The following is an 11,442-nucleotide window of genomic DNA, read 5'->3' on the forward strand; positions in this document are numbered from 1 at the left end:
TCGCTTTATTGAGACTAACGACAGGAAAATGGACTTTTTTCTATGGGGATGCCGTTAAACTTAACTTGGCTTCCAAAAGCAATCAACACTTGTATAACTGAAAGCTTCACTTTGAATGGCATGACCTTCATATAAGGGAACTTAGAGCCCTCCCTAATAAAACAAGAATTGATTCAAGATCCGGAATTTATGAATTGAGATTCAATCAGGACAAGTGGGTTGGTTCATTTCATCCTTCTATCTAAGTAATTATCTACCTTCATTTGTGATCATGTTGGGCTAAAGGCAGTTGCAGAGGTGCGGCTATGAAACGACGATTCCCCCATTTCCATTGAAGTAGGGAGGGCCTTCTTTCCCACCATTCCAACCTATTCTTTTAGGGATTTTACTGATTCTAAAGGTAGCTTGCTTACCAAGCCACCTACTTGATAAGCTAGTCTTCAAAAAGAAACGGCGAGAAAGCAAAAGAGAACTCACAAGTAAGGAAGAATCAACACTGTCCACTAAAACCTTAACAGGAAACCATATCTTACTAAATAATCTGACTAAATGAGGAAGAGCTCTTTATGTGATCTCACTTTACCACCATCTGAAATGCACGAAACTTCGATTGATGGAAGCCAGTCCATAAAGATTCTCCTTCTCCATTTCTTCTTTTGGATTTGAATGGGTGGGATTTAGGATTCAAATAGGAATTTGTCTCGATCTTTCTTAAGTTAAGAAGCCAAAGTAGGTGCATGTGAAAGTTTGCCTAATACTTGAATTGGGTTCTCCTATTCTGGTGGCAAACTAAAAGATGCAAAGAATGCAACGCATGAAGTTAAATTAGATCCATTTTGAGGATGGCAGAATGGAGGGTTCCTGCCTGGTTGTGGTATGGCATGTTGATGAGCCTCTTTTGACGGAAGTAATCAAACTACTGCAACAAGAAAGTTGTTGCATGTAGAACAAGCAAGGGATTGGTTTGCTATTTCTAATCAAGGAATAGAGTAAGGACTTAACTACTCCTCTTCTCCTACCCTCTCATCTCCTTGTCCTATATGCTATGAAAACACGTACGATCATACTAAAACATCTTTTTAATTTCACAAACTTCCTCTTCTTAAAATGGATATTTTTGCCTAACTTGTTCAGTATAGCCATGGTAATCCAGCTCATCTCCTCCCAGCGTAAGCCTTTAGACCATCAAAGGGAGGGTCAATTCCTACTTTCCAACTGGTGTCCTAGGGTTTGATTTCGCCTACTTTCCAACTGGTGTCCTAGGGTTTGATTTCGGAGTATCCGACCATGAGGGCTTCGGCATTACAAATGAAGTGGGAGGGGGTGAAAACTTGCTCTTGGAGTATAAGATGTAGTAATCAAACTTTCTTGAGGGCTCCACAAGTAGATCAACCTCTAGATCACCTGCCTCATGCCTCTCTTGCACCTCCCCACGGATAGCTAGATCTAGCATTCATCTTTATCATATTGACTATTTTCTTTACACAACCTCTATTGGAAAGGCTATGAGGGGTCTACCCAACCGTTACCTTCCTTTAAGAAAGTTCTTCGAGTGAATTGATAGTTGTCCCATACCTGCCAAAGATAATTAGAGTAGAGTTATGAGGAGGAACCCCGCTATACTCAAATCAGGGTAATTTGGCTTGGTAAAGGCAAGCCTATCTTTAGTAAGTGAACAACTTAAAATAAATGACTTCACTTTATTGGCAGTAGCAGCAAGCCTTCGTTTAAGAAGATTTATACTTGACCATCGCTAAAGAAGACCTACTATAAGGCTATGTCTAACTCATTACCTATTGTCACGGTCTTCTTAATTGGTAGTTTTGTTCCCATTCCTGCTCCTATTGCTGACAAAGTAGCGTAGGTCTTAGTCAGGTGGTACACTAGTTTCGTATACATACGCCCTGGTTGGTAAGGTTATAAGATCGACCCACTATATGCGATCTACGTTCATAGGTTCTACCTTGAAGCTTTTCTCAGTGCTCGTATAGCTTCTTTTCATTAGGTAGTTCGTTGGGCGCATAGTTAATAATGAAATGATTTTCCCTTCTATGCAATGTGCCGATCATATTTTCATTGATCATCAACTGAGGACATTCGTACGGCTAAAAATCTTGTACAGAAGTCAGGCAAAGACAGATGGAAATCAAGTTCCACGAACTTTTATCGAGAATCTAAGCCTTTGCGAGTAAGAAGTCACATCTTCACTCCACTCAACTCGTGCAGTTGTAGGTCATAGCCGGGCTCTACCAAACTCTGGTGAAGTGTGCTTCCTGTGGGTACCGATTATGGCCCAAAAACTAGGTGAATGGTAAGTCATTCATATTAGTCGGCCCTACCAAGCAACATCTACCTACACAAGCTCGATTAGGAGATAGGGAGGATCCGAAAATTCCATTTCTTCATAAGGCAATCCAATCTACCGAACCATCATGTACATCAATGAGGACATAAAATCTGGGTATATGTCTCAACTCACGGGTCTGAACCTCTAAAATGCATTCTACATTTATCTAGGGAGGCCGGCAGTAATGTTTATCCGCTACAAAATATCAAAATCGTGAACAGTAGATTTTTGCAGAAAACCATTACCTTGAGATGTGTAAAAGCTACAGTACTAGCGATTTGGGTATATGAGCTTAACAAGTGAATCAATCGCTTAACAAGTGAATCAATCATGTCAAGATAGAACATAGCAGCATTGGCAGTATAAAGAACATGATGCATGCGAATATGATATGAATTATGAATTAGCATCTTACATATTAAGTAAAATGGTGGCACAATAAAAAATGCAGCGCCAAAACCGAAATACCTAACAATTTCAGAAACCCTTCAACAGAAAGCAAAATATCAAAAGGAAGGACCAGAAGAGAAAAAGTGAAGCGAGATGAAGCTTCATCTTGTGTGTAACTCAAAGTAAACCAAAACCTTAAGTGAAGAATCACCACATGCATAGCCAATACCAACAAAATCCACATGCACACGATTGAGATCATCATCATTACATCTAAAAGATCCAACACTCAAATTCTTTTCCCACCCACAGTGGATTAGGTCTTCATAACTGTTGCAACTGTTTTTCTTCCCCGTCCGTAGAGATGGCATAAATCTGGCATGCTTATCCTATGCCATTCATATTTTGAGTCACGGTAGCCACTAGCATTTGCAGAAATAGAATGACATCATAAGATGGCAGGATTTATCAATCAAAATCAAGGAACTCCATTCTTTTTCTCATGGTGCCCTTCAGATCTGTAGCATCCCTTTCTGCTTTCTGAGCCTGGTGAGATGAGAAAACGGCCTGAAGTTATTCAGAAGGGAAAAACAGAAAAGCAAGAAATTCTCTACCAACTAATCATCTTAGAGCATTCACACTCTTTAACTATATCAATACCCTTGTAAAAAAATTTGGAGCATATTTGATACAAGGGCTCATGGTAAAAGAAAATTTTGCAAGAATTTTTCCAGAGATTCATTTTTGTAATTTCAAGTCAAATAATGTCATGACTGATCAAATGTATAGCTGTTTTGCATATTTTCAAAAGTATAAAAAAATTTCACAGTATCATTACTGAACTTTGGCAAAGGCAATCTGGAAGACTACAAAGAGTTAGTGAAATGCATTCATAGCCAGTGCATTGGTGATCAGAGATAATGTTCAGTTTTAAAAGAAAACAAACATCATGTACTAGGAACTTACCCTTTTTATCTCTACTACTGACACACGGGTCATATGTGGTGGAAGCTCTTCCTTATCCAATTCCTAAAGAATGAAAAAGAAAGAAGAAAAAAATCAGTGCACAAATTTTGTAGTAATTACTAATAACAGCCAAGTCTCATGGTATAAGAGAGAACACATTATACCAGCTCTCCAATTAAGACAACGTTCTCTCCACGGATTACATATAGACCTAAGGGGATGTCACAATATAGATCACCAACTATAACACGCTCACAGGCATCTTGAAGAACAACATTAGCTGTGCATAGAGAAGAATACTGCCGTTCAACAAGGTTCAATTTTAAGGGAAAAAAAGGATTAGAAACATTAGAACTTTGCATGTTATGTGGGATAGATATTTTACCAAATTGATCAAAAGAACATAGTAGCCCCAAGAGTTTTCTACCATCTCGCAACAAGACAAGCAGTTTTTCTGCAAGATTCATATGTTGAAGGAGTGAGGAACAAAATATTTAGTAATGAAGATATTATCTTACATCAATTACTTTTAATGGATGCATTTCTAATTCATAAATGATGTAGCAACAACTCGGCTTCATCATACAAGTGCATGCAAGATAGTTGTTTGATTTCATATCCATATAAAAAATTCCAGGATAGCTCAAATGCTGATGAATTAAACATAAAAAACAGAAAAAGAATGCTGGTACATGATGATAATATTCTTTTCAATAGCAGACCATCTGTGGATGAGCTTAGAATGCTTTTTCTTAATATTTTATTCCATTTGTCAATTGTAGTAGATTTTCATGGCATGAACATTCATGATTTCCATCGTATCTTTAGACAATCATGCATAGGTGTTGCTTTTGTATATGTCACGTGTACTTGGGCTATGCCTACTTTTCTCATTTAAAATTCTTTCTCTAGTGATCCAAAAAAAAAAAGAATGGTGGTACATAATAGCAAATCCCCCCCACCCGCCATGGCGTGCATAGAAATAAATTATTAAACATAGGATGGAAAATATTCTTGATACCAACCACTTCTTTATCATAAGCCCAAATAAACGTAGAGAAGACTTGACTTTGGTGAATTTCAAAATTGAGCCTATTAGAAGCTCCAAGATTTAGCTTAAGTTTTTACTCAGTAATATCATAAAATGACATTTCACGCACATTCAGTTTGGAGGACCTAAGTGAAGGAACCATCATTGACTATTGTTGCATCCTTAGTTATTATTGGATTATGCTGGGAGTGGACAATTCTCAAGTCATTATTTGAACTATAAAAAGAGGTTATGTCTAGATATTCTAATTCACTTTAAATAGCAGCTTAATCCCTTCTTTTTCTTTCTTTTCTAGTCGTCCTTTCTAATTTCCTACCTTTAGTTGTTATCAATGTTGCCTTTTCCTTCTAGAATATTGAGCAGACTACTCTCGCCTCCAGCTCAAAGATGACTCATCAATCAATTTCCACATCAGCAGCTAATCTTCCAGAAGACTCAGGAGTAACGTAGCCTAGGTTGTGTTGTGTGCTGATTTTTGGTCTGTGTAAAGTGTAGTGCTCTGCCAAGGTGCCTTTGTAACAACCTCTGAAATATTCCTTTGTACAGCAGTGCATATCAGGTGCTCGCTATTTTGTCCATACTAGAATCAGTTATTCCAGACGGGTATATATACACTGCTTGTATTACTTGCAATATAATGAGAATCATATACTCATCCTCTCAAAACTGTGTCATGGAATCAGAGCTGGAAAGCAACTAACGTCCTCCATGACTGGCCAAACTCCTCCTTCCAAGAAAGATTCCTCCCACACCTTCCACCTTCCTAGCAATTTCTCCCATCTTGTTTCCGTCAAGTTAGGTTCAGACAACTACCTCCTCTGGCGAGCTCAAATCATTCCCTACCTCCATGGCCAAGAACTCTACCACTTCATTGATGGCTCCTCCCCACCTCCTCCACCGGTTCTTCCCACTTCCTCTCCCTCTTCGTCACTCACTTCTCCACCTCTGCCCAAACCTGCTTACCTTTTGTGGCGTCGCACAGATCAGATGCTCCTCAGTGCACTTCTTTCATCTCTCACAGAACCTATTCTTGCCCAAACCATTGCTTCTCGCACCTCTCGTGAACTTTGGGTCAATCTTGACACCATGTTCACTTCTCAATCTCAAGCCAAAATCTTTCAAATCCGCCATCAACTAACTAATTTAAAAAAAGGCTCTCTCTCAGTCAGGGATTGCTATCGAAAAGTCCATCTCCTTTCCGACACCATGACTGATGCGGGTGAACCACTTAGAGATTCTGAAGTGGTTTCGTGTATCCTCAACGACCTTAATCCTGAGTTTGAATCTTTCGTCACCTCTGTCAATACCCATCCCGCTCCCATTACATCTGCTGAGCTCTTCAATCTCCTTACTTTTGAAAGTTGTCTCTCCCTCACATCTATACAGCAAGGTCTTCTTCCTCAGCCCTCTGCAAACATTACCACTATATCCTCTCCTCGTGGTGGTCGAGGTGGCTATCAAGGTGGTCGGAATAGAGGTGGCCGCTCCTCTCAATCCTTTCAGCCTTCCTCCCAATCTTCTAACAAACCCACTTGTCAGTTGTGCAACAAGGTTGGTCACGTTGCACTACAATGTTACCACAGGTTCGATCAAGCATATCAGTCTGACCCTTCAAAATCTTTTTCCACTAACTATACCAGCACTCAATCCCTCTCTGATAGCCAGTGGTATCCTAATTCAGCCGCTACAAACCACCTCACTTCACATATGCAAAATCTCAACCTCTCTGCCGAACCATACTCAGGAGCTGAACAAATTAAAATTGGCGATGGCAATGCTTTTTCTGTGACTCATTTTGGCGATTCTCAATTCTTAACTTCTAATTCTAAATTTCTTCTTCGTAATCTGCTTTATGTTCCTCAGATTACAAAAAATCTCATATCTGTGAATCAATTTTGCTGTGACAACTTAGTGTTTTTTGAGTTTCATGACTCTTTTTTCCTTGTGAAGGACAAGCGGACGGGAACTCCTCTGCTCAAAGGCCCAACACATAATGGCCTCTATGTTTTTCCTTCTCCAACCACTCCCAAGTCAGAACACGTTGCTATTGTTGGAGAAAGGACCACCGTTGCTCACTGGCATCACCGTCTTGGCCATCCCTCTCTTCCGCTTGTCTCACATATTTTACACACCAAGAGCTTGCCATTTCTTCCCTCTCAACCCAGTTTCTTTTGCACTAGTTGTCCTCTTGCCAAGTGTCGGCAATTATCATTTAAAAATTCTGTTCATAGGTCTCCAGCACCTTTACATTGATTTACGTAGATGTTTGGGGTCCATCCCCTTATATATCAAGAGATGGTTTTTGGTATTACATTTCTTGTGTTGATGATTATAGTCGTTATATGTGGTTCCATTCACTTGCCTCTAAAGGTGATGCCGCCCCTACTTTCCTTCATTTTCAACAATATGTTGAGCGACTTTTCAACAATAAAATCAAAATTGTTCAAAGTGGTTGGGGTGGTGAATTTCGACCCCTAACCCGTGCACTCAATTCTCAAGGAATCATGCTTCGCCTATCATGTCCTCATACTCACCAACAAATGGTGTAGTTGAGAGAAAACATCGCCACATCATTGAAACTGAACTTGCACTCTTAGCAACGGCTTCCTTACCTTACAAATTTTGGACTGACGCTTTTCAAACCGTTGCTTACTCATTAATTTTCTCCCCCCCACCAACTTAAAAACAAATCACCTCACCTTCTTCTCTACAATGAAGAACTAGATTATTCTTTCCTCAAAATTTTTGGTTCTGAATGCTGGCCCTACCTTCGGCCATATAACAATCACAAAATGCATTTTCAATCCATCCCATGCCTTTTTCTTGGCTACAATCCCATGCACAAAGGATATAAATGCCTCGACCTATCATCTGATCGCATGTATATATCCCAGGATGTAGTCTTCAACGAAAACTCATTTCCTTTCTCTTCTCAGTCCTCATTGGTCCAAAATCAATCACCACCAAACAACTCAAATTCTCCCACTTATCTTCCCTCAATTCTCGGCCCACCACCCTCATTCCCCTCTCCAAGCCCATCTTCCCAAATAACCCCACCATTAGTACCTTCATCCCCATCCACCAACTCCTCTGCCTGATCTTTCTCGACACACAACCCCCTTCCCGTAACTTCCTCTGTTCCGTCTCTCCCTCCAGATCATCCTCCTCCTCTACCCAAACCTCCCATCATTACCAGATCCAAAACAAATTCTTCCAAACCCAAGACTTTCACAAATGGCCTTATCCCTTACCCCTCCACTCGCCAATGCCTCAGCACCTCCCTTGAAATTCTAGAAGAACCATCACCATACATTGTTGCCGCCCGTTTTCAAGAATGGCGCAACGCCATGTCTGCTGAGTTTCAAGCTCTTATCAAAGTCATACTTGGACTCTTGTTCCCCCTCCCTCTTCTTGTAACATTGTTGGTTGCAGGTGGGTGTTTGGAACCAAGAATAGAGCAGATGGCACAATCGAACGATGGAAAGCACGCCTCGTTGTCAAAGGGTTTCACCAACAGAAAGGTATTGATTATTCCAAAATTTTTAGTCCTGTTGTAAAGCCCACAACCATTTGGCTTGTGTTATCCTTAGCTGTCTCCCATGGTTGGCCACTTTGTCAACTAAACATTCAAAATGCCTCTCTTCATGGAGACCTCACTTAAACCGTTTACATGGCTCAACCCATAGGTTTCACTCATCCCAACCACCCTAAGTATGTTTGCTGTCTGCAAAAGGCCATCTATGGCCTTAAGCAAGCTCCTCGAGCTTGGTTCACAAAGCTTAGTTCATGTTTATGTGATTACGGTCTTACTCCATCAAAACCAGACCCCTCATTATTTGTTTACTCCTCTTAGTCTATCACCATTTTTATTTTAATCTATGTTGATGACATAGTTGTCACTAGCTCCCATTCCTCACAGATTGATCTCCTCATTGCATTCCTTGCTTCAGTTTTTCCCATTAAAGACTTAGGCAAATTGTCTTATTTCCTTGGACTTGAAATCACATACCTGTCTGATGGCATTCATCTCTCACAAAGGAAGTACATTCATGACATCCTATCTAGAACTAACATGCTTACTGCCAATGGTGTCACCTCTCCAATGGCAGCTTTGAGTCAGCTTTCTCTTTTTGATACACCTTCATTTTCTGACCCCACTCTTTATAGAAATGTTGTTGGAAGCCTCCAATACTTCTCTTTGACTTGTCCAGAAATTGCTTTCTCAGTCAATCAAATTTGTCAATTCATGCACAATCCGAAACACTCCCATTGGCAAGCAGTTAAATGCCTCCTTAGATATCTCAAGCAAACAATCAATTTCGGCCTCTTCATTCACAAATCCTCTACTCTCCAGCTTCAAGCATTTTTTTATGCAGATTGGGTAGGTTGCCCAGATGACCGCCACTCTACCGGTGGCTTTTGTATTTTCCTTGGTCGAAATCTAGTTTCTTGGAGCTCTCTAAAAAAACACACTATTGCTCGATCAAGGACCGATGCTGAGTATAAATCTCTTGCAAACACAACAGCCGAACTGATTTGGATACAATCTCTCCTCAAAGAGCTTCATGTTTTTCTCCCTAAACCTCCATTACTTTGGTGTGATAACCTTGGTGCAATATATCTTCCCGTCAATCCCGTTCTTCATTCTCGCACCAAACATATGGAAATAGTCTTCCATTTTGTTTGTGATTGAGTAGCTGCAAAAACCCTCCAGGTTACATTTCTTCTATCAAAGGAGCAAGTGGCTAACATTCCCACTAAGCCTATAGTCTCATCTCAGTTTCACTTGTTAAGAATGAGCCTCACGGTTGTGGATACACCGATCGGTTCACGGGGGCGTATTGAGCAGACTACCCTCTCCTCCAGCTCAAAGATGACTCATCAATCAATTTCCACCTCAGCAGCTAATCTTCCAGAAGACTCAGGAGTAACGTAGCCTAGGTTGTGTTGTGTGCTGATTTTTGGTCTGTGTAAAGTGTAGTGCTCTGCCAAGATGCCTTTGTAACAACCTCTGAAATATTTCTTTGTACAGCAGCACATATCAGCTGCTTGCTATTTTGTCCATACCAGAATCAGTTATTCCAAACGTGTATATATACACTGCTTGTATTACTTGCAATATAATGAGAATCATATATTCATCCTCTCCAAACTCTGTCATAGTAGTTTCCCCCTTTGTTATACTTTTCTGACAATAGATTTGTTTTTCCATTGAAAGCACTAACAAAAATGTCAGACCGTTACCACAATTGCTCAGGGTGTGTTAGTAAATTGGGAATTCAAAATACTATAAGGATAATGATACTTTAATCCTATGATACTATAATCCTATCATACTATAAATCTATAATCCCTCAGTTCAGACACCAAAATTGTAGTTTTTTTGTAGTTTTTGAGAAATCCAAAATCGTAGCTGTCATTAATGGAAAGAAGGAAAGAAAATCTAAAAGAGAAACCACTGTAAACATCAACATTATCAGAAGTTCCGTCCTTCCCTAAAATTAAAAACTGATAAAATCTCGACAAGAGAGTGCACAAAGAATCTATAAGTCACAAAGGGACTAAGTAAGGAACCTATTTCCTTGAATTCTATAATATAATTTCACCAATAATAACAAGAGGAAAGAAAACTTCTTAAGGCGATTAAATTTTCAAAAAATAAATAAAGAACCCAATCGCATTTGGTTTCAAATCCAACCTTCATACACACAAACACAGAGAGAGAAAAAGGAGGAGGGAAAGTACTGTCAAGATAGCTAGCAAGAGAGGTGGAGAGCAAGACATCATCAGGGCCAGCCCAAGACATGGAGCTCTCTCTTTTCCGTTCACTTCAATAAACACCCAACAAGTCCTCCAAAGTCTCCTCAAAGTGGCATTGGCTTCCAAACCACCCCCTCCAAGGAAAAGATCCAGAAAATACGAAAGCCGCACGCTCAAAACTAACTCTCCAAACTCCACAAAACCACAACCAAACGCAATTTCAGCACCAACCCATATCAGCTTAGAGTCTGCGACATTCAGGAGTGTTAGGTTTGGACTTTTGCCTCACCAAACTTGGCTTGAAATCTTTGCTCAAGGATTTCAGCTTTTCCAGACTCATCCCTTCGTGACAGCGTAAAAACAAAACAAAATTAGGCATCCCATTCAGCCTACGGCCTTTGACCTTTCGGTAAACCATTAAAATATATTTCTTAGAGGGTAGAGTGAATTGGGCTCCTTTATAATTATGCATTAGATGCTCTGGGCCGTTGGATTGGTCCTAATTTATTGAGGGTGATGCCCAGCAATGGATCAGATCCACTGGGTCTTAATTTAATCATTCATGGTGTAAATGTCAATCACAGGTAGACTCGAGTCAATTATTTCTATTTTAACCGAATTTGCTATTCATCGTTTCTATATATTATATTTTTTATTAGTTATATTCTTCTTAAACTAATTAAATTCTTTTATTAATAATCTATATAATACATATTTAATAACAGAAAACATAATAAAAAAATACAATATATGATGTGCAAAGATGATACATTTTGAAAATACGTTATGGAGGAGGTGAGATGGAAAAGGCCATTTAGCACCCACAAATAGAATCGCCTCAGCGCATCACAACATTAAAGAGATGAGACCGGTCACATGGAATTCTTTATATAAATAGATATATATTACATTTTCAAGAGTAACACAC

The 11,442-nt window shown here is 39.6% G+C and overlaps 1 protein-coding gene across 2 annotated transcripts; it reads right to left on the reverse strand.

The window, feature by feature from the left end:
* Positions 1-2,722: 2,722 nt before the first annotated feature.
* Positions 2,723-10,929, reverse strand: LOC122304259 (sm-like protein LSM1B). 2 transcript variants are annotated; one of them, XM_043116419.1, is made up of 5 exons: positions 10,500-10,929; positions 4,089-4,157; positions 3,868-4,002; positions 3,704-3,766; positions 2,723-3,283 (listed from the first exon to the last, which is right to left on the reverse strand). In XM_043116419.1, the coding sequence occupies exons 1-5, from the start codon at positions 10,539-10,541 to the stop codon at positions 3,206-3,208; spliced, it is 387 nt and encodes a 128-aa protein (XP_042972353.1). In that variant the 5' UTR covers positions 10,542-10,929; the 3' UTR covers positions 2,723-3,205. The 2 variants fall into 2 exon arrangements, with proteins under 2 accessions (XP_042972353.1, XP_042972352.1); XM_043116418.1 differs by having other exon boundaries at positions 3,868-3,983; positions 10,500-10,919.
* Between the last annotated feature and the right edge of the window lie 513 nt (positions 10,930-11,442).

This window comes from Carya illinoinensis, chromosome 3, assembly GCF_018687715.1.
Source record: "Carya illinoinensis cultivar Pawnee chromosome 3, C.illinoinensisPawnee_v1, whole genome shotgun sequence".
NCBI classification, from domain to species: Eukaryota; Viridiplantae; Streptophyta; class Magnoliopsida; order Fagales; family Juglandaceae; genus Carya; species Carya illinoinensis.

Excerpts from the sequence above, each read along its gene's own strand:
- LOC122304259 (XM_043116419.1), bottom strand. The coding sequence starts at position 10,541 with ATGATGTCTTGCTCTCCACCTCTCTTGCTAGCTATCTTGACA. Across the intron at positions 4,158-10,499 it reads TCTTGCTAGCTATCTTGACA|AAAAACTGCTTGTCTTGTTG; the intron begins GTACTTTCCCTC and ends TGAATCTTGCAG. Across the intron at positions 3,767-3,867 it reads TTGTCTTAATTGGAGAGCTG|GAATTGGATAAGGAAGAGCT; the intron begins GTATAATGTGTT and ends TTCATTCTTTAG.